The following is a 26360-nucleotide window of genomic DNA, read 5'->3' as shown; positions in this document are numbered from 1 at the left end:
CCATTGTCCCATGTCCAGTTCTAACTGTTGCTTCTTAACATGCTACAGGTTTCTTAGGAGGCAGGTAAGGTGGTCTGGTATTCCCATTTCTTGAAGAATTTTCCAGTTTGTTGTGATCCACACAGTCAAAGGCCTTAGTGTAGTCAGTGAAGCAGAAGGAGATGTTCCTTTGTCTTTTTCTAGTATTGCTTAAATTTCAGAATCATTGTAGCCACTTAAGCCAGTTCTACTTGTCTAGGAGGTTTGGGGGCAAAATTTTAAATGTTGTCGCAGCCCCTGAGGTGTAATTATTCACCTCGTAGAAAATGCGAACACTAGAGATTTAAAGGAAATTTTAAAATCATTTAAGATATCATTTATTATTTTTCCCATCTCCTGTAGAAGCATAGGAGGAAGCAGTTTCCTAGCCCCTGTGTGTGTGTGTGAGAGAGAGAGAGAGAGAGAGAGACAAAGTCGCTCAGTCATATCCGACTGTGACCCTAGGGACATAGTGCTTGGAATTCTCCAGGCCAGAATACTGGAGTGGGTAGCCGTTCCCTTCTGCAGGGGATCTTCCCGACCCAAGGATTGAACCCAGGTCTCCCACATTGCAGGCAGATTCTTTACCGGCCGAGCCACAAGGGAAGCCCCTCTAATGGTATTTGGAAGGTGTGCTCTCAGACCTGTGCTCACCGTTGCCTGCAGTGGGATCAGACCCGGGGTGCCCAGGTTCCTCCTCATGCACCGTGTACCGCTCTGCGCCCCTCAGCAGGTGTTGTCTGCCCCCTGCTCCCCGCTCCTCGAGCCATTTCCTGCCTTCACAGGGGACACTCGGAGCATGACCTGCCCCCTGCGGTGGGACGTGGGCATCACCAGGTCACGGGCTGCAGCGTGTGGGGAGGGCCGGGTTTGTGTCTGTGTGTCCCTGCACCTCTGTTTTGTTCCAAGCAGGCCAGGCAGTCCCTCACGGTCACTAGCTGTCAGGCTTTGTTTCGTGACCCCCTTTCTGCCGTCCTGTGGCCTGGGCAGCATGGGGTGAGTGTGTTGCTGACCGATGGCTTGAGGGGCTCTGTTGTCGGCCTTGGCTGTGACACCAGAGCTGAGGGACACTAAGCTGCTTCTGCGTGATTTCTGGGTTCTGGATTCTAGTTATGACATACAGGCCTTTCTCCTTGGCAATTTTGAATAAATTGATGTAAGCTATCTTTTGTTTTTTCATAGGCTTAGTATTTTATGTGTAATTGTGTGATTCATGTAGAACTTGTGATAAGACGTGAGGTAGAGCCAAAGTGGGTTGCACGCATGGAGAGGAGTCACATCTCAGTGAAGCTGGTTCAGCGGATTGTGAGGCCGGGCTCCATGCGGCCGGCAGAGTCCTCGGACGGGCGTTGCTTCCCTGGTGACGAGACCGCCTGTGTCACATGCATGCAGCACTTGAATGCGAGTCTGTCTCTGGATTCTCAGTGTTGATGGAAGTTCTCCTCCTCCAGAAAGAATCTAGATACTGAATAACACTGGGTAGGTGTTAATACAAACGGGAAAAAATCAAATGAGTATCAAGCTAACAAAAGAATCAGGAAGACAAATAAAAGCAGAATGAAGAAGAAAATGTGGAAAATGAAGTAAGACGGTGGGAGCAGGTCTACACAGGTCAGTGATGGTAACAGACTTCGGTGGGTTTACGCTCGGCTGTTCAGAGATGGGAAACGAGAGGCACACGGCCGGGCCTGAGACGGGACGTGCGTGAACACCGAGCTCAGTGTCTGTCCGCCAGTCACAGCCACGCCTCAGAGGGACGGGGTGGGGGCTCTTCCCAGGACCTGCTGGGGTCCCGGGGCGGGAGGGAGCTGGAGGCTGTGTCCTGGGGTCCGGCTTGCTGCCACATGGATGGGCTGAGGTGCAGGCCAGCCTGCAGGGCGAGTCCGCTTCGGCCCAGCAAGAGGCACCCCTGTTTCTGAGTGGAGCTGGTTACTCAGTTGTGACTGTGGGATTTACTTGTGGTGTTAGTTCGTTTTTACTGTGTGTGACGGTGTCTGAAGGTGGCCTGGGGTCCCCAAGCCCCTCCGGGGCCATCACGGTTCTGGGGCCGAGCGGGGTCCCGGAGCCCCTCCGGGGCCGTCACGGCTCTGGGGCTTACCTGTACCTGGGGCTCGTTTGGCTTTCTCATTCTCTGCAGAAGTCTCGCTGTGCGTGTGTTCCCAGCCGGCTGTCCCCAAGCCCTTGGCTGTTCTGAGGAGTCTCTAGGGGAGGAGGGACGCTGGGGGCGTTGTGGGGCTGCCCCCTCCAGCCTGGCAGTCACTGTGCTCTGTACCCGCCGGGGGGCCGCATGCCCCACGTGTGCCTCAGGTTGAGCGCGTCCACGCCGCAGTTCTGACTCGCGTTTCCTGGCCTCCGAGAAGGTCAGGGGCGTCCTGGAGCCTTTGCCACGTGGACGCTTTCTCTTGTAAGATGCCTGCCGGGAAGTCAGCTGTTGATCTCTGTGGTTGTCGGTCTTCTTAAAAGAGCGATCTGTAGGCAAGGAGCCCCTTTGCATGCGGCCAGCACGCCGCCCCCTGCTCCTCACTGGTGACCGGTGCTCGGCACCCTGGTCTCAGCACTGGGTTGACGGGGTGGGAGGGTGCGGCTGTCCCCGGCGCTCTGGCCTGCTGGCTGGGTCCCTGCACCGTGTGGCATCTGCCTGCCGCGGTCCCCCGGGCGCCCATCTGTCTGCGTCCCTCACGGCGCTTCTCCAAGCCTCAGCCGGCTGCCGTGTGCGTTCTTGTCCACTGACCCCTACTCCTCCCTTGACAGTCATGTGGCAGGAGTTTCAGAAGTTGTTAATTTGCCCATTTTAGTGGGTAGTTCCATTGCTCACTGTTTTTAAAATAACTATCCAGTGAAATTTAAAGATACTTAAATAAAGCGAACTAAAGATACCAGGAAAAAGTTGTATGTGTTGGTGGAAGTTTTAAACCATCACAAACATGAGTGAAGAGAAGATGCACATAGCCACTGTTAGGGCCTCCTTGGTGGCTCAGTGATGAAAGAACCCGCCTGCTGATGCGGGAGACCCCAGTGTGACCCCTGGGTTGGGGTCTGGAGAAGGGAATGGCTACCCACTCCAAGACTCTTGCCTGGGAAACCCCATGGCTAGAGGAGCCTGCTGGGCTACAGTCCGTGGGGTCGCAGAGGTAAACACAACTTTGTGACTGAACTGCAGCCGTAGCCTCCATCTTCCCTCACACGACTGTGCCGAGTTGGTCATTCTTGTTGCAAAGCTGTGAGGTGAAAGCCGGAAGGGAGCATTAATATTTAAAAGGACGAGGGAGAGAGTTCGCTGAGAATATAATCCTCCTCTGAAACGTCTAGGGAAGTCAGCTGAGCAGCCACTGCAGCTGGTTAGCTGAGCGTGGTCCTGCCGGCTGGAGAACGTGCGGACAGTCTGCCAGCAGGATGCCCAGGATGCCGGCTGGCGTTTACGACCGGGAGGTCAGGACGGCGTGGCCGGGCCTGTGCGCGGGGGCTGCTGCTCCCCCAACGGTCCTGGGGCGGTTTCAGCAGCTGATGATGCGGAACACAGAGCCAGTGTCACCCCAGGGTTCGCTGTCATCCTGTAACACCGCCGGAGTATCTAGCAGTAAACTGAACCAGAGATGCCTGTGACCTGTGAGGGGAGAGTCGTACAGCTTTGCTGAGAGAGGTTTAAGGAAACATACGTTCATGGAATGACCATAGTTTGTCTGAATGAGAGGATCCCTTGTGTAATTTCCCTTGCCCCATGTTATCCTTAAGCTCATCCGAATCCTCATAGGCCCTTCGGTGGGGCCAGCTGATGTGGGGGTGTCATGGCGGGGACAGGGGCGGGGTTGGCAGGACGGGGCTCGGTGGGGCCGTGCAGGCACCATGCGGGGCAGCTGCCCACCCTGCCATCCGTCTACAGCGCGGCAGTTTGCTGTCAGAGCTGGGCTTCCAGCTGGGGGCAGAGGCCGTGACCTTCTCAGTGGGCGTCACTGGGATGATTGGCGGCAGAGTGGAGGCCGATGAGCCGTGGGTCACGGGGCTCAGAAGACATGGGCTCCTTTCCAGACACACGGGGTGGTGGTCTCACGGCTCTGAACACACTCAGACCACTGGCTGTGTACAAGGGTAGGTGAATGATAAATCAGAGAAGCTGTTACTTAAGAGAGCAAATTCCAGAAGATTTTAAATGTCCACACAGGGATTTCCCTGGGAGGCCAATAGTTAAGACTCTGTGCTTCCAGGGTGGGGACCAGGGTTCATTCCTTGCTTGGGAACCAAGGCACCACATGCCATATAGTGCAGCCAAAAGTTAAGAAAAAGTTAACACAAAATATTCAACTGTGGGAAAAAAGCTTTGGAAACCATGTTTTCTAATCTCAGATGAAGGCTTTCTGGTGTAAGACACAAACCCAGAAGCCGTGAAGTGGGAAATGGAGAGGTTTGACTTATTTAGTTGGAATTTCAGAAGTTTTATATTAAAAGAAAGACGAGAAGCAAAGCCCATAAGACTTGGTAGGAGAGCGTTGATAACATATTTAGCAGACAGAGGAGAACTCTCTTGTGGGTGTGTAGCTCCCACAGTTACTAGAAAGCAGGGACCCCGGGGAAATATGGGCCAGGAGTGTGGTCTCCCGGACTTGGAGGGAGAAGCAGAGGGGCAGGGCTGGGGGTGCTCGGGACTGTGGGGCCCCCCACCCCGAGCGCCAACCGTGGTGGGGACCCGTGTCACTCTTTGTCCGGGCGTCTTGTCTGTCCTGTGGGATTGTGGGGGTTTGCAGCCCCTGGGGAGCCACAGTGGGCCAGTGTGCAGGGCGGAGGAGGGCGCGGGTACACACGGGCTTCAGGGTCACCGTGCACGTAGGGGCGGTGAGCACGAGCACCTCTGTTCTGTGATGGGAGGGATTCTGCAACACACTTCTACTTAGAAGAAGGTGACTTAGAGAAGCGTGCTGGGTGCTGCCGCTGGGAGGCTGGGTGCACGTGCCCATCTGGAAGGGGTCTGAGCGTTTGCCACAGCCTGAGGCCTGGGCCGGACTGGGCCCTCAGTGTGGAGCGGGCACGCGGGCGCCCCCAGCAGCCCCTCAGCACGGGAGTCCGGGTGCCTGCCCCCAGAGGGTCTCACTGGCTTCTCTTCTCTCTCGGGCCCCCGCGTGGCCGCTCAGGTGGATGGCGAGTCTGAAGAGGAGCAGGAGTCGGCCGGCACCGCAGATGAGGAGGAGGACGGGGACGAGTCCGACCTGGTAACGCCCGCGTGCGCGTGTGACGAGAGTCCTGGGTCCTGCCCCATGGAGCGGCCCGCACGCAGAGCCAGGAGGGGCCTCATGGCCGGTGGGCGGCGGGTCCAGGGGAGCCGCTGGCCCTCCAGGCTGGACGGGGCTCAGAGCTGAGGGTGGGTCGGAAGCTCGGCTTGGGGGGTGGCAGGGGCTTGGTGAGCTTGTGCCGTGTCCGTCCAGCCAGGGCAGGTCTCTGAGAGGGAGACGGTGGCCACGTGGGGGCTGAGAGGATGTGAGGGCGGCCCTGTGGCGATGAGCGTGTTTCCCTGGGGCCTGGCCCTGGTGCAGTGCAGCTCACATCCCTCCCTGGGCTCTGCCACGGAGGCACAGGGCGCTGGGGCCCAGCTCCAGGGCTCAGGCTCCCAGGCAGCTCTCGGGACGGCACTGAGCCGCCCCGGTGTGTCTGTGGATCTCGTGAACACAGGCTGTTAAGTGTCTCCTCATCCTTGGTCAGCGGGGCTGCGAGACCCTCGCGTTAGACTTGGCAGCGTGGTTTGTGGGCCAGCTTTCTGTCTGTCTAGCTCAAGGCAGTTAGATCCTGTCTGCGTGGAGGTGTGAGATGCAGACACTCAGGAACTGTGACATGTCATGAGCAGTGACAGTCTCTTCTTGTTCTCTGGGCTCTGGCTCATTTGGTTGTAGACCTGAAGCAGATCGAGGCTTTGTCCTTTTCTCGAGAGCAAGGCGAATGGTTGCATGCGAGTGAAAGTGGCTTCTTACTGAGCTGCTTTAGTTCCTGCTAGAACTTTCCCATTTATTCTTTTTTGTGCTGAAACTCAAGTAACCAGGCTTGGAGTGATGTTTAGGGACAAGCATCAGTATCTTTACAAATGTGACCTGGAAGGGACCATCTGGGAGTGAGAGGGGTCTTGCGGTTGAGGGATGGCCACATGGCAGGAGCCAGAGCCTCTGCGCCCGGAGCCCACACTCTGCGTTTCTGCCCTCCCCCTGCTCCCCAGAGCTCTGAGTCCAGCATCAAGAAGAAGTTCCTCAAGAGGAAGGGGAAGCCTGACAGCCCCTGGATCAAGCCGGCAAGAAAGAGGAGGCGGAGAAGTAAAAAGAAGCCCTGCTCTGTGCTAGGTAACCACGGAGCCGCACACAGCCTGGGCGGGATCGTGCCTGGGGACTGGGTTCTGCAGAGGGCTTCGTTCACCACTGTTAGGAAAACAGACGCCCAGCAGTGACTTTATCAGAGCTGCGGGGGGGGCTGCCTGGGGGGTGCCCGGGGGTCTCCTGCCCGCAGGCCCTGAGGGGTGGCTGCTTGCTGACCGCTCCCCCACAGCCTGTGTCCTGCCCTCGGTGTCCTGGGGCCAGACCCTGGGCCACGAAGCGGTGCTCAGCCCTTTGGTCAGTCCCCTTGATCCGGGGGTGGTTCTGTCTCAGGCTGACTGGGAGGGGAATGACCTCAGGCTCAGTGGCCCAGCCCTGGTCTGCAGCCTTGCTGTGAAGGGCTGAACGCAGCAGGGGGTGTGCCGTGCTCCAGAGTGGGGCTGGTGAGCCCCTCTGCGCCTGTGACCGAAGGCCCTGCCACGCCCTGTGCATGGCCGATACCCCTCCCCACTCAGCCCTCACGGCCCGGCGCTGCTCTGCGGGGTCCTCTCCTGGGGCCAGCGCCATGGAGCCCGCTCACGGAGGGCACTTCTCTTTGGCTTCTCCACGTGTCACTGGGTCATCCGCGTCGTTGCTGGTGGGAATTGCTGCACGGCCTCTGTTCTCCGATAGAGAAGCAGGTCATGGAGCTGCCCCCGAAGTGCAGAGGGCTGCTGGCGGGCCCGCGCGGCAGGTGCTCTGAGGCTGGGTCAGGTGGTGCCTGGGGCTTGTTTGCCCACCTGCCACCATTCGTCCCTGAAGCTCCTCTCCTTCACTCACAGTTCCTCGTCTCTCTACCTCGAATCATCAGCCGAGATCACACACCCTGTGTTTCTGTTGTCGGCTGACAGAAGCCATTGTAGACCCAAGACTAAGTCATTTGGGATGGAGGCATCGCCACCATCTTGGGTATAGCATGCAGAATGCCTGCTGGAATATTTATTCAAGCAGGAGTTTTAACTGTATTCCCTTTGTAAAGTGTTTAAAATTGCACAGTTTACTGGGGTTCCTCAGATGGGTAATGATTTCTGCAGGTGGTCAGCTCCTTCCTGCCTGAGATCTGGGTGCAGACTGGCCTGGACTCAGGGTCTTTCGATACCAAACTTCTGTATTATACCTGTTCAATTCCCGTCATTGAAATAACATCAGTGGCTAGCATTTAAAGCTTGCTTGTGAACTGTGGGCATTTGCCCGTTGCTGGCGGTGTTAGCTATGCTGTGTAAACGCCTGTTTTCACGGGCTTTCTCAGTGAGATGCCCTTACGATGACTGATACCCAGGTGGCCTTCTGGGTCACATGGACAGGACCCCCCCCCCCCCACCCCCCCGACGGCTCTTCACTCGCACACTCGCCTCTCGGCGTGTTCAGAGTGCATTACCCTCTGGAGGGTGAGGGGCTCCTTAAACCTTGTTCTCGTGGATGGACATCCCTCCAGCCTTTCCCTGTGGACCCTGGAGCCCACTGCCTGAACTGGGCAGGTTCTCAGTGACGCTGTGTGCCTGGGGCGTCTTTAGCTGCCGCCCAACAGCTAGTCTTTCAAACCTGCCATTTGATTTTTCTCTTACTTTAAAGTAACATAGAATGTGTGTACAGTGTGTCTGCTTGTGTCCTCACATTGTTTTATCAGCTTTAATCCAGCTCATGAGGTTGTAGAGAAAGGCGTTCTCCTGTGTCTGTGCCTTTGCTCTCCTTGGCCCGGCTGCCCTGTCCCCGGGGCGCTCGAGTGGGAGTGGGACCAGGCAGCAGAAGTGTGGGCGGGCGTGTGTGTGTGTGTGTGTGTGTGTGAGTGAGTGAGCTGCCTGGCTGGTGAGTGTATGTCTTGGCACGTGCATGTGTGTGATTTGTGTGGCTGGTGAGCGTCTGTGTGTCTTGCATGCATGTTTGTGTGATCTTTGTTGCTGGCGCGTGTCTGTATGACATGCGTGTGTGTGATCTATGTTGCTGGCACGCGTCTGTATGACGCGCATGTGATCTTTGTTGCTGGTGCGCGTCTGTATGACACGTGCGTGTGTGATCTTTGTTGCTGGCGCGCGTCTGTATGACATGCGCGTGTGTGATCTTTGTTGCTGGCGCACGTCTGTATGACACTCGCGTGTGTGATCTATGTTGCTGGCGCGCGTCTGTATGACACGCGTGTGTGATCTTTGTTGCTGGCGCGCGTCTGTATGACACTCGCGTGTGTGATCTATGTTGCTGGCGCGCGTCTGTATGACACGCGCGTGTGATCTTTGTTGCTGGTGAGCGTCTGTATGACGCGCGTATGTGATCTTTGTTGCTGGCGAGCGTCTGTATGTCTGTCATGCACATGTGTGTGATCTGTGTGTCTGGCGAGCGTCTCCATGTCTCGTGTGCACGTGTGTGTGATGTGTGTGTCTGGAGAGCATCTGTATGTTCTGCACGCGTGTGTGTGTGGTCTGTGTGGCTGGTGAGCCTCTGTGCCGCGGGGGTGGTGATGTGTTCCCAGCCCCCCCGTTTGATGAGCGTACCTTTGGTTGCAGGTTCTGAAGCCTATGCGTCATCCTCAGGCAGTGCAGAGCCAACGGCGCCTGGCGATGGCGGAGGGTACATGGAAGTGCCACTGGACTCCTTGGATCTCCGTGTCAAGGGTGCGCTGACCTCTGACACAGAAGGTGAACGCGTGCGTGGTGGGGCCAGTGGGGGGAGGGTACGTTGGATGCCGTGTGGGCAGGACGCTGTGCCGGTCGCCATGCCCCAGAGGTCGGGTGTAGACAGGTGCCGGGGCGGCAGTCCCACGGGCCACACGCACTCTTGTTGGGCTCCCCGCAGGAGGCGCCTCTGCCCGCAGGTGGCAGTGTTCTGCGTAACCTGTTGCACGGTCTCGCACTCCCGCAGTGTTGGTGGAAATGTGTGTCCCCTTGGTGTCGAGCTGCTGGTGCTCAGACGCCCCGTGCTGCGTGTCGGGCTTGGGCCCCTCACCGAGGTCCTCGCTCCACAGCACTGGGGTCTTGGCACTGGGGCCGTGTACTCCCACCGTCCGAAAACCTTTATCTGGGGAAAGGAGCTAGTAGCTATTTGGCCTTTTTGGGAAATCAGTTTGAAATGAAATCTGGGGCTAATGTAAAACCTGTGTTAACTTTTTCTCATGGACTTTGCTGGCTGAAGGGTATGGCTTCCAGTGGGGTTCAGCCGGACATTCTGGAAAGGACAAATGAATGGCCTTTAGCTGTGAACACTAGGGGAGTTTGGATTACTTGTTCAACTTAGGCAACTACATCTATAGCTTAGGAAGAAAATCAGAGGCTTATCCATCAGAGAAATGGTAGCTTTTCTTCTTGTTGCAAATGGAGCAGAAACCATTCAGTGATCCCCTCACGCCCTCCTTCCCGGTGACATGACGTGTGTGTTCTCTGCTTCTAAACGTTCTTAGCTTTGTCTCAGGAACATGCTGACTTGGATGCCTGCAGGAAGTAGTGCTTATTTTACCAAATTGTCCACGGTCGGCAGTGTGAGGGCAGTGCAGCCGGGATGCTTGTCTAAGCTGAGCCCCGGGCTGAGGGGTGGGGGCCTCTGCCTTCGCGTGTTTATGTTCAGTTCCTCCAAGTAAGGGCCACACTGATGAGAGCTCTGCATTAGGAGGAGAGGCCGCTGCTGGGCGTGGGGTGAGATGCTTCTCTGGGGGTGTTTCCCATGGGGCCAGCCCTGCCGGGGCCCGCCCAGTCACGAGGTATGTGCAGGGACGAGTTGGAGTCTCCGGTTGTATGTATTCAGTCCTGGAGTTTCAGACCCTCGAGGAGGCAGCTGTGGAGCCCGAGGCTGGACGGGAGGGCAGGGGCCTGGGGCTCCTTGGCAGCGAGCCCTGTGACCTGGACCAGCGGGAAGGCGGGGACCGACCTGGTCACAGGGTCCCGGCTCTAGCCTGGAGAACATTTTGCGTCGGGATGGGCAGTGGCCCTCATCCGTGCCTGTGGGTCTGCCGAGCTGAGGTCAGGTGCTGCTCTGACCCCGGTGGCTGCCTGGGGCTGTGGGCAGGTGGCCAGAGCTGAGGGGGGGACTCACGGGGTCTGCTAGGGTCTGTTCGTCTGACGCTCTGTGGCTCCGCTGTCTGAGCTGCTGGCAGGTCCTCCCCTCGCCCTGACCTTGCGGCCCGTGTCCTGGTCTCAGAGTCAGTTTGCTGAACAGGGTTGGGGGCCCCTGCAGGTGGGTTTGCTCTTGGGCGGCGGTGAGGGCGGGGCCCCGCGGGGTCTCAGGGTCGCCCTCCAGCCTGGTTCCTGCACGAGTGGGTGCTCCTGCCGCCGGGGCACAGCTGGGCCTGGGTCCTGCGCAGGGAGGGGCGTGGGCCGCGGGACTGTGCTGTGAGAAGGAGCAGGGCACTCGCCTTCCTTTGGAGGCCGTAGCTGGGCTGAGGGCTCTTTCTGGCCACCAGCCTGTGTCCCCAGCATGAGCCAGCCTGGCTGCGGACCCCCTTTCCCTGGCGCTGCCCCCTCACCTGCCTGTAGGCAAGTCGGGGTGATGTTGCTGTTCCTAAAAGGCTCACTGTGGTCCTGGTTTTCTTCTTTGTTGTCCGCACGTCTGTCATTCAGCCGGATGAGCAAGCTCTCTGTTTGGTTATAGTGGGTCATCACTAAACAGGCTGCCTCTAACCCCCTCCAAGTGGTGCTAACTTGCTTTAGTCGTGTCCCACTCTTTGCGACCCCATAGACTGTAGCCCGCCAGGCTCCTCTGCCCATGGGATTCTCCAGGCGAGAACACTGGAGTTGGTTGCCATGCCCTCCTCCAGGGGAATCTCCCGACCCAGGGACTGAACCCGCATCTCTTATGTCTCCTGCATTGGCAGGTGGGTTCTTTATCTCTAGCGCCACTTGGAAAACCCAAAATGTTTCTAGATATTACCAAATGTCTTGAAGGCAAAGGAATCAAGCTCCGTTATGTCAGACTGTTTGTGACTCCATGGACTGTAGCCTGCCAAGCTTCTCTGTCCATGGAGTTCTCCAGGCAAGAACACTGCAGTGGGTTGCCATTCCCTTTCCCAGGGGATCTTCCCAACCTAGGGATCGAACCCAGTCTCCTGCATTGCAGGCAGATTTTTTACCATCTGAACCCTCAGGGAAGCCCCCCTTTAAGTGGACCAAGCGCTCATTTTGTGGCTGCAGTTCTGAGACCGAGCAGGGAAGACGAGCACTCCCCTCGTGGGGATGGAGTCTTGGCCTGGGCTCCCTGTGTCCTGCCGTGAGCGTGTCTGCAGGGACCCTGTGTCCGCGTGCCCCGAGTGTAGCGGCGCGTCAGGGCGGGTGGCGTGGCGGCGACACTCAGGCGTCTGCTGTGCCGCAGGGTTGGCCAACGGTCCTGATGCGGGCGAGACGGATGGCCTCCAGGAGGTGCCGCTCTGCAGCTGCCGGATGGAGACCCCAAAGAGCCGGGAGATCACCACTCTGGCCAACAACCAGTGCATGGCCACAGAGAGCGTGGACCACCAGGTGAGCAGGCTGCCTTGTGCTGGGGGGGGCCCTGCCTGGGAGATGGCCGTCTGCGCAGCCGTGCGGGGAGGCTGGGGGCCGTCTGCGCGGCCGTGCGGGGAGGCTGGGGGCCGTCTGCGCGGCCGTGCTGGGAGGGGGCCGTCTGCGTGGCCGTGTGGGGAGGCTGGGGGCGGACGTGGCCATGGGTGCTGCTCTGCTGAGGCCACACGTCGCAGAGGCTTTCCTGCTTCGCTGTGAACTTGAACGTGGATAGCAGAGACTGGGGTGCCGCCTATCTTCTTTGGAGGAGCTTCCCACACAGAGAGCCTCGCAGCTGACCTCTGACCTCGCTGCTCAGGGCCACAGCATGTCTCGTGGAGCAGAAACAGCAGTGGCTCCTGCTATTACGTGATGCCTCGTGGACGGTTGGACGTGTGTGTCCTCTGCTCCGGCCAACGCAGGCAGCTTCTGCCGCCTCCTGCGGCCCTGTGCCTGCCTGGCCTGGGCTGCTCCCGGCCGGCCGGTCCCCTGCGTCCTGGGTCACAGGGCTGGAGGCCTGCACTCGTCCGGGCGCTGCGGCGGCCCCTGTGCCCAGCTGGGTTTGGCCAGAGCGCCTGGGCAGGGACGCGTCGGGTTCCCTTGCTTGTGGCTCCCTGCAGCGCAGCTGTGCCCTCGGAGCGCTGCTAGGCGAGCAGCTGGGCAGCTTCCCGTACTTCCTGCCATGACCGTGACGTCAGTGGGGCAGGTGACCCCTCACCTGTAGGGCTGCTGGGCCCCTGAGGTGGGCCCGTCCTGGGTTCGCAGAGCAAGTAGTGATGTCTTTTCCTGCTTTTCTGAGCCGGTGCTTCAGCTGTCCCTCCCCGCTGCCATTCCCCGAAGTTCATCTTAGGAACTCAGGGTCTTTTCCTGGGAAATTGATCCAGAAAACAGTACAGGTCAGATGTTTGGCCTGATGAGTGTCTCAGGTGGCAGGCACTCCAGTAACCACCCCGGGGCAGAAAATGGGATTGGCCGCGAGCAGCCGCCCCCCGGCTTCTGTGCTCTCTGAATGGTCTCACCATCCACGTGGGTGTCTCTGGACTTTGCGCTTCTCTGTGGGATGGCTGGGCCATTGGACCCCATGGTTGGAGTCAGCAGCTCCCAGACACACAGGGCGTCCAGCCCGCTTGTCTGCAGTTCAGACAGAGGTGGACCTGGCTCAGTGGAGGGGGTGCACCCCAGCTAAAGCGTGGTATCTGGGGTTCTTCCTTCTGACTGCCCATGTTTACCATCCCCTCAGAGCCTCACGGTGTGAAGCTGTGCCGCTCACTGTTCACTTAGCAGCCGATGGTTCCATAAGGACCTCGTCACTTCAACTCGTCACGTTACACAGCAGAGCATCCCAGAGGAAGGGCCTTCCCTTCATTGCCTGGTTGTTGAGGCAGTGGATTTGTTCTCTGTTGTTTTCAGAGGTTGACCAGTTCTACTTCTAAAATATTATGAACTCACGTGTTTAAACAGATTCAGCAGGTTTTAGTCTTTGTGTTATTGTTATCATTGAAGCTTCCCCGCAGTCCCTGGGCCTGCAGGACCCTCTTCATCTTGGACTCAGAGCGTCATTTCACAGTGATACTGAAATGCCATTATGAAGACCAATTTTGAAATGATGCTTAGAAAGTGAAGTGCCTCTATTTGCTGCTTCACAGAGCGCACAGGAGCACATGTACGATTGCACGGTCTGTGTAACTTGGAGAACAAGTGATTTCCATGGTGTTGTAGAGTCACTCACAGTCAAGACACCTGGATGGTCTCAGGGTAGGGATACGAAATTAGTGGATGACTGAGATGTTTACATCGCAGCAGATCTTTTAAGGAACCCCCTTGTGGAGTCAGAGAAGAATGTCCACATTTGTCTGCTCTGAATGCAGAAGCAGATATACGACTTGGCTGTCTTATTAAACCAGATGTTAAAGAATTTTGTGAACAGTATAAAACAATGACACATTTCTCATTAAATATTTTAAAAATAATTTTTATTTAAAATATGGTCTTCATGTGATAGGTTTATTGTTGTTTTAAAGTAAGTTGATATTTCAATTCTTCTCTCTTAATTTCTAACACTGTCAATATTAATGGGTGTACTGCACTTGGGCAGGGCTCTTTGGGCCTTCAGGATGCACAGGCACGCTGCATCAGGGCCTCTGCGGATGCCGTTCTCCATCCTCCTCTCTCCTGTCCAGTCCTGGGCTCTTTCCGCTCAGCTCTGTCCAGGAGTCCTTGTGCCCTGACTTGAGGGGCGTCTGGCAGGTTGGGTTTGAGGGCTCCTTGTGGCTGGCCCGTGCTGGCCCCAGGTCCTAGGCTGGACTTGCTGGGGTTGGGCAGTGTCTCCCAGGCTGCCCGCTCTTCTAGGATACAAGGAGGACCTTCTGGTATCTGGCTCCTACCTGTCCAGGGTCCATGGGATACTGCCCTGTCCCCTGCCCGGACACTGGTGTCTCAAGGCCCACCCCACCCACTTGCATCCTGTGGCCTTTGGTTTTGATTTAAATGTCATCTGTGGTTTTGGTTTTGCTGTCTAATTGCTCTGATTTTTTTGTGGGATTCTAGGGAATTCTTAAGCTGCTGTTATTTTCCCCCAAATATTTCTCTCTTTGAATGCCCAGGCCACTTCGGCCTCACCAGCTGACGCCCTCAGAGCCGGTTCCCTCATCTCCTTCCCGTGAACTTTACCGAGGCATCATCCACATGCTTGAGGTTGCCTCTTTCAGAGTGTGTCTCTGTCACATGTGTGACAGAGACACACAGTCGTGCAACCAGCACACTCCTGATTTCTGTGCAGGGGCGGGGGGCATCAACTCTCCCTGGACCCATTGTCACCTGACCTGTTTCTCCTGGTGGGCTGGGTGGACGTGGAGGACTGGGCCGCCTGCCCCCTTTGCTTTCCTGCCCCCGCCCCATGCTGGGTGTGGTGTGCTGACCCGGTCTCTCCTGATGGCAGCTGGGCAGGTGCACGAACAGTGTGGTGAAGCATGAGCTGATGCGTCCGTCCAGCAAGGCGCCGCTGCTGGTGCTGTGTGAGGACCACCGGGGCCGGATGGTGAAGCACCAGTGCTGCCCCGGCTGTGGCTACTTCTGCACGGCCGTGAGTGCCGCCCCCCTCCAGGGCGCCAGGCCCCCAGTACCCCCGCTGCTCCCGGGTCTGCCCGGCAGGGCTGCCTGCCCCCCACCCCCAACCCCGTGTGCTCACCGCAGTGCCCCGGGCCATCTTCCTCGGGGGCTCGGCCACAGATGCCCACGGCCTCTCTCGGGCTCGTGGGCTCCACGTGGCCCTTTGTGCTCCGGGCTGAGAGCCTCTCTCCTGGGGCTTCTCCAGACGCTGCAGCTCTGTGCCCTCCCTGTCCTCAACATCCTTTTTTGCTTCTGTTGAAAGATGGCCCCGGGTCGCGCTATCCACCCCAGCGCCCAGCCTGCAGTTGGGTGGGTTCTGTTGAGGGCTGTTGCCAGCTCTCAGGTCTGTGAGTCTGCTTCCCGGGTGTGTCCTCCGTGGGTCTCCTGTGGACCTGGTCTTAACACATGGCCCACCCGCCGAGCAGCGCGGCGCAGAGCACAGCGCAGGGGTGGGGATGCCCTCCGCTTCAAGCAGGACGCGAGTGGTCGCACCTCGGGAGGGCGCAGGGCCGCAGGCCGTCCTCTCCTCCCCGCGCTAGCTTCCTGTCCCGCCCGGTGCCGCACCTCGGGTTCGCTTGCTTTTCTGCATTTTAGTCCCAGTTAGAAGAATGACTTGTCGCCTTCCCGTCTTTAGGGTAATTTTATGGAATGTCAGCCTGAGAGCAGCATTTCTCATCGTTTCCACAAAGCCTGTGCCTCTCGAGTCAATAATGCCAGCTACTGTCCCCACTGTGGGGAGGAGACCTCCAAGGCCAAAGAGGTGACCATTGCAAAGGCAGACACGACCTCCACGGTGACCCTGGCCCCTGGGCAGGAGAAGAGCTGTGCAGTGGAGGGCAGAGCCGACACCACCACGGGCAGGTACGAGCCCCCAGCCCTCAGGGTCCACCTGACGAGGCCCGACGTCCCCGGCGTGCCAGGGGCCTCCCTGCTGGCGCAGGCGCCATGAGCTCTGACGTATGAGGCTGGGAGGCACGCTGACTTGAGTTTGCTCACTCACTCGTCTGTGTGTGAACCTGTGTCACACTGTCCTCAGTGACATGTGTCAGTGTTTTGTGTTGAAGCACAGGGCTACCTGAGACAGCAGTGCCGGTGCGTGCCTGTCCCTGTCTGCATGTACCTGTGTGTACGTGTAGGATGTGGAATATTAGTGTCAGCTGCTGTATAGCCTGCTGTTACTGTGTTATGTTTCGGAGACCCTAGCTGAACTCATAAGAAACAGTCTAGAAGAGAAGGATTTGTATTGCAAGCATATAGTTTTCTTCCTAAAAGAATTAGGTGGAAATAGCTGAAGAACTCATAGAGCTAATTGGAGTCAGTCGGCCAGATGATCAGTTAAGGAAAGGTGTCAGAAGCCTTGTCCTCACCAGCCTGTCCAGCTGAAAGCCAGGGTGAAGGAGAGCCTTCAAAACAGCAGCAAACTCGTGACCTACCCTAATCCGTAACTAAAAGTCCGCTGAAGGTTATTCAAGAGGCTTAGATTGTAAACATTCAAAACTTAGTATTGGGATGGTGTTGATGCCATCATATTTTTGTGAATTAATTATGTTAATCTGTAAATTTAATGCTCTTTGAGTCAAAATTCCAAGGTGTTCCTTGTGTTGGTCAGGCAGTGGACTTGAGATTCAACCTGGAGTTCATTCTCTAAAGCAAATTTGAACATTACGCCAGAAGTCCAGGAAAGGTTGCCCTCGCTTCTGAGTGTCCTCTGTTCCCTGGGGATTTGGTCTGCCTCTGGGCGCTTCCCTCTGGGCCCAGAGTGGACAGTCAGTGAGCCCAAGGTCATTTTCCATCTCAGAGGAGCAGCACAGGTGGGGGTCTGAGGGGCCCTGTTTTGTGTATTCATTGGTTTCCATAGGAGGCGGTAGTTTGCATGTCTCTAAAACTCAAAATTCCACTTACTTCCTCCTCCCCGAAGTGCTGCTGGCCCCATGCTCTCAGAGGATGACAAGCCGCAGAGCCTGGCCCCCCAGGTGCCAGAGGGCTTCGACCCCACCGGGCCGGCTGGGCTGGGGAAGCCGGCGCCGGGCCTCTCCCAGGGGCCTGGGAAGGAGACCCTGGAGAGCGCACTCATCGCCCTGGACTCCGAGAAGTAAGCCCTTCCTGCAGCCTCCATTCCCCTGTCCTCCTGCGCGAGGCCCCCACTGCATTCCTGGGTGTCCCCATCCCCCAGGCGTCTGCATGCACCAAGGCCTCATGTGCCTGCCATGTGCACCCCTGAGACGTGGGCGCCCCCCAGGAGTCACCAGGCCACCCCAGCCTGCAGGTGGGGGTGTATGGGGGGGTGTGTGTGTGTCCCTGCGTGCACGTGTGTGGTGGGGGAACTGTGCTTGCTGCTGACCCGTGCTCTCTCCGCAGACCCAAGAAGCTCCGCTTCCACCCGAAGCAGCTGTACTTCTCGGCGCGGCAAGGGGAGCTGCAGAAGGTGCTGCTCATGCTGGGTAGGTGGGCGAAGACGCCTCTGTCCTCGCAGGGACTGCCCGCCGTGTCCCGCCCTGTTCCACTTCTCTGGTCGGCACACACAGGCTGCCCCTGGGGTTCGGCCTGTTTGCCATGTTCATGCTCAGTCACGGCAGTGGGTGTATTTGCTCGGAATTAGCAGGAATGAGGCATGTGACTATTAAGAAGTGCTGTGGAGTCAGGAGGAGCGTGGTCAGTGAGCCGGGCTCTGTGCCGAGTGGACACGCCCGTGCCTTCCGCACAGAGAGCAGCCTGGGATGCCCGCGCTGCCAGTGAGTCCTGCCACTGCGGTTCTGACCCGCTGGGTGCTGAGGAGCAGGCAGCGCTTTGCTTCTGAGCTCACAGCTTAGGCTTGACTTTTGGGCTGGAGAAGGTGGATGCAGAATCTCTTTACTTGACGGGAAATCAAGAAACAAGTGTAGCAGTTTGTTCTGGGGAAAAAAAGGTTTTATTTTACGTTGACCAAAGTGGTAATTTTTGTCATTTTCCTTTTAGACCTTGTGTAGTACTGAGGTCGCCTCCCTGCTCCAGGCTTTACCTCATGGCCTGTGTCCATGCCAGGTTGGGAGCTGCACTCAGTAATTGCCTCCCCTTAGGGCCTGGCCTGGGGGTCCTGCTCCCATGGAGCATCCATCCTGGGGCCCCTCCAGCCTCATGTTTGGGCAGAGGCTGGCCAGGGGACACGGGAGAGCCAGGGGCCCAGAGTTAGGCATGGTGCCAGGGCCTTTGACCGCAGCCTGCCTGCCGTCCCCCGGGACCTCCCCACCCTGGACTGGCCCGCCTGGGTGCTAGGGTTGTGCCTGATGAGGGATCGGCATCTCCTGTTTGTTTGCAGTTGACGGGATCGACCCCAACTTCAAAATGGAGCATCAGAACAAGCGCTCGCCCCTGCACGCTGCGGCGGAGGCTGGCCACGTGGACATCTGCCACATGCTGATCCAGGTTGGGTGCGGTCTGCGGCAGCAGCAAGGGCCCGGCCTGGCTGCTGGTCCCGAGGGCCGCGTGCTGCTCGCTGTTTCCTGACTGGTTCTCGTGTGCTTTGGGTTTTAGCGTCGCCGACTTCCCAGGCTGGGGGTTCAGCCCAGGCGTGCACACGTGCCCCTCTGCCCACCTCCTGCAGTGAGAGCTTGCGTCCTGTGGTCCCGTGAATATCCCATGGTTGTATGAGGGGCACCCCCCACCCAGCAGGCACGCTGGCCTCTATGTTGTCTGAAAGTGCGTCGCCCACTCTCAGCGCTGTCTCTCTGGGAGGTCCCCCCCGTCCCAGGCCCCTGTGGGACCTCTGTTCCCGAGAGGCCACCTTTCAGCTGGTTCTTGATCTCTGGATCCTTCAGGAAATTTCCTTTTGTTCGTGGGTCTAGACTTGCCACTCAGCCCCCAGCTCAGTCTGGGGGGTTTTCTCTTTGGGCTCTGGGGCCCTCCCTGAGCGCCTGTGTTTACCTGGCGCACCTCCTCTCCAGCTCTGCATCCTTCCAGTCTACTTTCTTAGGCACTGCTCCACGTGACCCTCAGCTCCTTTTGGGGGTTCACCTCAAATGGGGATTCACCTGTGCTGCCTCATTTGAATTCCTGGGTCTTTTCTTGCTCCCTGAGAGATCCTTCTCAGTGACCTCTGGGTCTCCCTGCAGTGCTGGAAACTCTGTTCTAGTCTTTCTCATTTCAGGTTTTACCCAAATGCCTGGTGCTGGCTTGTTTGTGTGAAAAGGAAAGGGCTGAAATGCCGGAGGTGGGCTCTTGGTTGGGCCTGTCAGCTGGCAGTTTTCGTGTTGGGGTCCCCAGGAGGGCTCCGGGCCTGGGAGCGCAGTATGCCTCCACTGGGGCCTCGGGGCACCTGTCGCCAGCTGCTGGCCTCCGGTGTGTGGTCGCAGCGGCTCTATCCTGTCCCCGCCTCCTCCCTGGCGCTGCGCGCAGTGAGGAGCCTGCTTTTGCATTGATGTTTACAGTAGGTTTACCTGTTGGTTTAGATTTCTGATGCCTGAGACCCGCTTCTCAGATCCCTCTCAGCTTTGGCTTGGGCGGGCCAGAGGCTCGTTTGTATGGACCTGTTTAAATAGCATGCAGCTGGGTTCTGCTGCCGCCTCTTCTGACTTCCTTCTTCCTTTGGAGGAGGCAGCTCTGCACTCCTTCGAAAGGACCTATTTCCCCCCACCTTTTTGAAAGAAAGAAAAGAAAGTGAATTTGCTCGGTCGTGTCTGACTCTTTGTGAACCCAGGGACTGTAGCCCAACCAGGCTTCTCTGTCCATGGGGATTTTCTAAGCAAGAATACTGGAGTGGGTTGCCATTTCCTTCTCCAAGGGATCTTCCCAACCCAGGGATCAAACCCAGGTCTCCCGCACCACAGGCAGATGCTTTACCATTTGAGCCACCAGGGAAATTCCACCTTTTTGAAAAAATTTATTTATTTATCTTTTTTTTTTTGGTAGTACCGACTCAATGGATGTGAGTTTGAGTTAAGCTCCGGGAGTTGGTGATGGACAGGGAGGCCTGGCGTGCTGCAGTTCATGGTGTCGCAAAGAGTCAGACACGACTGAGCAACTGCACTGAGCCGAGCTGGGTTTTCACTGCTGCTCTGCCTTTTCTCTAGTTGCGGCGCTTGGGCCTCTCTTGCTGTGGAGTGTGAGCTCTGAGTGTTTGGGCCTTGGTAGGTGAGGTGCGTGAGCTCCGCTGTTGCAGCTCCCAGGCTCTCAAGCGCAGGCTCAGTAGTTGCGTCTTATGGGCTTAGTTGCTCCGTAGCATACGGAATCTTCCCAGATCAGAGATGGAACACGTGTCTCCTCCATTGGCAGATGGATTCTTTACCACTCAGCCATCAGGGAAGACCCCACTTCTTTTTTAACATTAAAATATGTACGTGTGTACATATTTGTTGTTGTTTTAATTGCTAAGTCATGTCTTACTCTTGGTGACCCTGTGGTCTGCAACCCACCAGGCCCTTCTGTCCATGAGATTTCCCAGGCATGAATACTGGAGTGAGTTGCCATTTCCTTCTCCAGGGCATCTTCCTGACCCAGGGATTGATCCTGACCCAGGGTGTAAAGAGTCCTGCATTGGCAGGCGGATCCTTTACCGCTGAGCCACCAGGAAAGCCTGTGTGATTAATAAAGAAGAGTCTAAAATGTAAGCATCTTGGTTCATCTTAGTGGCTCTAGAGGGAGCCGGCCTGGTCTGCCTCTCCCCTGAAGCACCATGTCCCCCCTCGGGCAGCTCTGAGGACGGCGTCATCGTGACCACGTGTGTGTCTCTCTGGGCTCACTGCCCTGCAGGCACCCTCAGCCACACGCCTGAGCTCCCTCCACCTCTGAACTCCACATGGTGTGACTTGTTTGCCTTCTTTCGTTCAAAGAGCAACAACCTAAGGGGTTGTTCAGATCCGGGGGACCCAGCATGGCCTGGGGGCCACTCACTGACCCACTGCCCATTCCTGCTTCTGCCCACGGGCCATGATTTAGGAAACAGTCCTGGGAGAGAGCACAGGTGTGTTGTGTTCTATTTTGCAGCTTCTCTTGAGTTGTAAACTGTTGGAGAATAAAACGTTACGCATTGGTTTAGAAAGAACCAGCACTGCACATGTTAGTGATCTTTATGGCTCCGCACTGTGTGTCCGAGCCTGGAGGTGCAACAGCTGGGCACCTCTCAGGTGAGGTTCTCAAGCGGGCACTCCCGAGGCGGGCCGCCCTTCCCCAGAGCCCTGCGTGCGTGGTGGGCGGGCTCACTCTGCTTCGCCCTGGATCCCACGGTGCTGCTTTTGGAGGCCCAGGTCTCCTGGGTGCCTACTTCTTGTGTCCTCTTCCCGGCGGGCTCTGGCCCTGGTCCTGTGCCCTCTCCTGGCCCCAGGCAGCCAGGGAGCACCCTTGCTCACGGTGTGGTCAGGGTAGGGGGCGCCTGTGAAGAGCGTTTTTGGTCATTCCTGGCCTGACTCATTTCCATGCCGAGGTCTCAATGGGAGCAGCTCCAACTAGGCAGCTGCAGCACTGCGGCCATTGAGCTAAAGGAGACCCATCGGGTGCCGCCTTCCACGCCCTGCAGTGGACTGGGCCAGTCCCAGCCTCTGACCCCGCCTGATTGTCCCCACGCTGGCCCCTGCTCTGGCCTCTCCTGCCGGTTATCCATCTCTCCTGCACGTCTGTTTGTCCTGGCTCTGACCCTGTCCATCATTCCAGGAGGTTTGATCGGGTCCTCCCGCCTGCTCTGCTCTGACCTGGTGCCGGCTGTGAGCGGGGGGAGTCTTCCGATGAGGAAGGTGCCTGTCCTCGCAGCCTCGGGGCCCAGGGGAGGGGAGAGCAGCGGCTGTTGCCCTGACACGTGCCGCCCTGTTCTCTGGGGGCTCACCCTTCATCCCCCTCCTCCTGTGTCTCAGATGGCTTGGTGTCATCTCCCAGGCACCCCACCTCTCCCTGGGATGGTCACTCACCTTTGGGCTGGCTTCCCTGCTCTGGTCCTGGGCTGCACAGACGTCCTGTGTGGGGCTTCCGTGCCGCTGGTTGGGTGGGTCACGACTGGCTTGGGTTTCAGACAAGTGCACGGAGCACCAGTCCTCGAGGTCCCAGGGTCTTAGTGCTGGGGTGGGGGAGATGTCCCTCTGACCCTGACCCTCTGCAGCGCGGCCCCTGCCTCCGCTCCTGCCCATCAGCCTGTGCAGCCCTCTCAGACCTGGGCCCCTGCCTTTGGGGCTGCCCACCCGCTGAGGACTCAGGGTGGCTGGGGGTCTGGGGGAGTCTTGCCAGGTGTGTGCCCCCAGTCACAGGCGCTGCCTGGCCTTCCACCGGCAGAGGCTCATCCTGCCTGTGCACCTGGGCAGAGTGGCTGACCTCATGCTGGCCTACTGGGCCCCCCGTGCAGTGCTCCACCCTGCCTGCCCCTCACGTGTGTGCTCCTCCGGGTTGCTCTGGGGGTCCCGGCTCCTCCTTGCCCAATTCGGACCGGTGTCCCGTGGGTGTTTAGCATGTGTTTACCACCTGCCTGGAGGCCAGCGGGTCTCCTTCCAGCCCCTGCTGCTCAGCCCCTGGCTTCCGTGTGCCACTCTCCATCTGCTTTTAAGTTTCTCACTAAATCATTACTCTTGTGTTTTAATTGCTAATAATAAAAACAGCCTTGTAGGTGTTAGCTCTTCATACATTAGTGTAAGAAGTTAGTTTCTCCCCCACAAAGAAAAGGTTCAGCTGCCAAATAGTTGCTTTGCTCTGAGTGGACAACTCACCTTGGGCGTCTGCATTTTAGACAGAATTTACCCGAGGACTCCTGCTCGCTCATTAGTTTTTAAGTACACCCACTATTAGAAAATACATGCTGGAGATGAATTTTTGTTTGGTTTATTTCAGCGAGCATTAGAACAGCCCAGAAAGAGCTCCAGGTCACTGCAAGCTGGTCCCCTTACCTCCTGGCCCCGCCTTGCAGAGACCCTTTCCTCACCTCTTCTTTGTCTGCGCTGGGATCTCACTTTCTTATTTCTAAGAGATTGTCAGTGATGTTGCTATCTTTACTAAGTTAACTTAGAAGTGAAAGCTCTTCCTGACAGAAAATAGAACCGTCACTTTGGAGCCTCAGGCTCAGTCGGCAGACAGACCGAACGTAGCCCCTGTGCTCCCTGCGTCTCCACTGTCGGAGCCTGGGGGGTGTCTCCTCCCTGGTGTGGCTGCAGGCTGAGTGTCTGTCCCTCTTCTCACAGGCGGGCGCCAACATTGACACCTGCTCCGAGGACCAGAGGACCCCGCTGATGGAGGCGGCGGAGAACAACCATTTGGACGCGGTGAAGTACCTCATCAAGGCCGGGGCCCTCGTGGATCCCAAGGTACCCGCCACACGCACCCCACTCCCCGTAGGGCTGCTCATGAGGAGGAGTAGGGCCGCTTCCCTGGGACGCCCTCAGGGATTGGCGGCCGCCGGCCACCCACAGGTGTCTGCAAGTAGGCAGCGCAGCTTGTGCAGCGGCAGTTTGCTCATGGGAAGTACTGTGAGCGCTGGCTGCACGGGGCCTGCCGCAGACCAGCACCAGTGAGTGTTTGTGTGCAGAGGGCCCTGCTCTGCCCTTCTTGGCGGGCACCTCCCCTCTGCGTCTGCTGTTCGGAACCCTCTCTCAGGAAAGTTGTCATCATGTGATGTGCCAGGCTGGACGAAGCACAAGCTGGAATTAAGATTGCTGGGACAAATATCAACAACCTCAAGTTATGCAGATGATGGCACCCTAAGGGCAGAAAGTGAAAAGGAACTAAACAGCCTTTGAAGAGGGTAAAAGAGGAGAGTGAAAAAGCTGGCTTAAAACTCAATATTAAAAAAACTAAGATCATGTCATGTGGTCCCATCCCTGCATGGCAAATAGAAGGAGAAAAGGTGGAAGCAGTGACAGATCTCCTTTTCTTGGGCTCCAAAACCACTGTGGTTGGTGACTGCAGCCTTGAAATTAGAAGATGATTGCTTCTTGGAAGGAAAGCTATAACAAACCTAGACAGTGTATTAAAAGGCAAAGACATCACTTTGCCAACAAAGGCCCATGTAGTTAAGTCTTAACGGTCTTCCCAGTACTCACGTATGGATGTGAGAGTTGAACCATAAAGAAGGCTGAGCGCCAGAGAATTGATGCTTTTGAATTGTGGTGCTGGAGAAGACTCTTGAGAGTCCTTGGACAGCAAGGAGATCAAACCAGTCAATCCTAAAGGAAATCAGCGCTGAATATTCATTGGAAGGACTGATGCTGAAACTCTAATACTTTGGCCAACTGATGCAAAGAACCAACTCATTGGAAAAGACCCTGATGCTGGCAAAGATTGAAGGCAGGATGAGAAGGGGACAACAGAGGATGAGACGGTTGGATGACATCACTGATTCAATGGACATGAACTTGGACAAACTCTGGGAGATGGTGAGGGACAGGACCTGGTGTGCTGCCATCCATGTGGTCGTAAAGAGTCAGACGTGACTTGGCAGCTGAGCAACAACAACTGGAGAAAGAGAAAAAGAGGCATCCATATTGGAAAGGGGAAGAAAAATAATATCTGTGCATAGACGACATGCTCTTGTATTTAGAAACTCATGAAGAGTTCACACAGATAGAAAGTCATGAAGAGTCCACACGGAGACTTGTCAGTACTGATAAGTACATTTGAGAAAGTTTAATATATCAATTCAGTACAGAAGTATCAGTTGTATTTCTACACTTGTGAATGATCCAAAAAGCAAATTAAGAACACAGTTCCATTTACAGTAGCATCAAGAAGAATAAAATACTTTGGAATAAGCTTAACCAAGGAGGTAAAAGATTTGTACACTAAAACAATGCTGAGAGAAATTTGAAAAGGCACAGATAAATGGAAATTATCCTGTGTTTGTGGAGTAGAAGCAGGCAGTACTTTCATCCCTTGTTGTCTGCAGGGGATCGATTCCAGGACCCCCACAGATTCCAGCCCACCAGTGCTCCAGTCCCTTGATGAGACTGTGACAGTCAACCCTCCTCATTGTGATTCTACATCTGTGGGCACTGAGTGCTGACTGTATTGTTAGAAAGTCTTACTGCCCAGAACCACCTGCAGATCAGTGCAGTCCCTGTCAGAATCCCAGCACTGTTGTCTACAGAGAAACCCTGAACAGTCAAAACAGTCTTGCCAAAGAGCAACGCTGGAGGCCTCACACTTCCTGACTTCAAAACTTAGGACAGAGCTGCAGTAATCCAAAGAGTGTGGTACCTGCCTCGAGACAGACACGTGGAGCAGCGGATGGAGAGCTTGCAGAGACGGACATGTGGGGTGGTGCAGAGAGAGCCTGAAGTGCACCCTGCAGACAGCATCGGGTGATTTCTCTTACAGGCCAGACCATCCAGTGGCAGGAGAGGGTGTCTTTCCACCACAAGTGCTGGGAAAACTGGACTTCCACCCACAGGAGAGTGAGTCTGGGCCGCTTTCTTACTGTGTATTCACAAGTTAACCCAAGGGGATCAAAGACCTACATTCAAGAGCTAAAATTGTAAAACACTTGACAGAAAACAGAGAAATCTATGTGATATTGGATTTGGTAGTGATTTCTTGGACGTGACACCATAAGAAGATAATAGGTAACTTAAACTTTATCAAAATTAAAACTTTGGTCCATCAAAGGAGAGTGAAGAAACCACCCCCCAGGAGAGGGAAATATTCATCAATTCTGTATCTGCTGGGCCTCACTCTCCAAATCACACAGACATGTCCTGCTACTCAACAACAAACTGGAGCCCAGCTCAGAAGTGGGCAGAGTTTGAGCAGACATCAGGGAAGATACTTATATTTGAATGCCAGTTGGCACATGAAAAGATGCTCAACATCATTAGTCTTTAGGGAAATGCATTCAAAGCCACAGTGAGACCCCATAGGACAACTGTTGTCTAAATATCAGAAAACAAGCGCCAGCAAAGATGTGGACAGGTTGGAATTCTCATACATTGCTGGTGGAAGTGTGAAATGATGTGAAAACTGTAGAAAACAGTCTGGTGGTTCCTCAAAAAAATTAAACACTTAGCTTTAACTGTATGATCCAGTGATTCCAGTCCAGGGTGTGTACCCAAGGAGACAGGAAGCAAGGACAGACAGGTGTGTACACACCTGCTTCTCTACGCTGTTTACAGTTACCAAAAGGTGGAAGCCCCCCAGGGTCCATTGATGTATGGTGGATAAGCCAGATGTGATCCATCCCTGAGGTGGAGCGTTGTTCAGTCTTCAAAAAGGAAGGAGATTCCAACACAGGCTGCAACACAGGTGAACTTGAGAATGGTACACTGAGAGAAGGAAGCTGACATGGGACGAAGGGTGTGTGATTCCGCTCAGGCGAGGAAGCTGACACGGGACGGACGGTGTGTGATTCCGCTCAGGCGAGGAAGCTGACACGGGACGAAGGGTGTGTGATTCCGCTCAGGCGAGGAAGCTGACACGGGACGAAGGGTGTGTGATTCCGCTCAGGCGAGGAAGCTGACACGGGACGGACAGTGTGTGATTCCGCTCAGGCGAGGAAGCTGACACGGGACGAACGGTGTGTGAT

General features: G+C 56.3%; 1 protein-coding gene across 11 annotated transcripts in view; it reads left to right on the top strand.

Moving 5' to 3' along the window:
- Positions 1-26360, top strand: part of EHMT1 (euchromatic histone lysine methyltransferase 1) — a 112932-nt gene that overhangs the window by 61007 nt on the left and 25565 nt on the right. For 9 of the 11 annotated variants that reach the window (XM_061154055.1, XM_061154053.1, XM_061154064.1 and 6 more), the window contains 10 exons: positions 5142-5219; positions 6212-6332; positions 8840-8971; positions 11631-11776; positions 14733-14876; positions 15537-15763; positions 16821-16994; positions 17261-17343; positions 18198-18304; positions 23029-23151. In XM_061154055.1, coding sequence (XP_061010038.1) covers positions 5142-5219; positions 6212-6332; positions 8840-8971; positions 11631-11776; positions 14733-14876; positions 15537-15763; positions 16821-16994; positions 17261-17343; positions 18198-18304; positions 23029-23151 — 1335 coding nt within the window. The remainder of the gene's footprint in view (positions 1-5141; positions 5220-6211; positions 6333-8839; positions 8972-11630; positions 11777-14732; positions 14877-15536; positions 15764-16820; positions 16995-17260; positions 17344-18197; positions 18305-23028; positions 23152-26360) is intronic. The other 2 variants (XM_061154057.1, XM_061154061.1) reach the window with 2 other exon arrangements.

The sequence above is a fragment of the Dama dama genome, chromosome 11 (genome assembly GCF_033118175.1).
Source record: "Dama dama isolate Ldn47 chromosome 11, ASM3311817v1, whole genome shotgun sequence".
In the NCBI taxonomy this organism is placed as follows: domain Eukaryota; kingdom Metazoa; phylum Chordata; class Mammalia; order Artiodactyla; family Cervidae; genus Dama; species Dama dama.
Note: the sequence above shows the minus strand (reverse complement) of the source record. Positions and strands in the feature narration are given on the sequence as shown.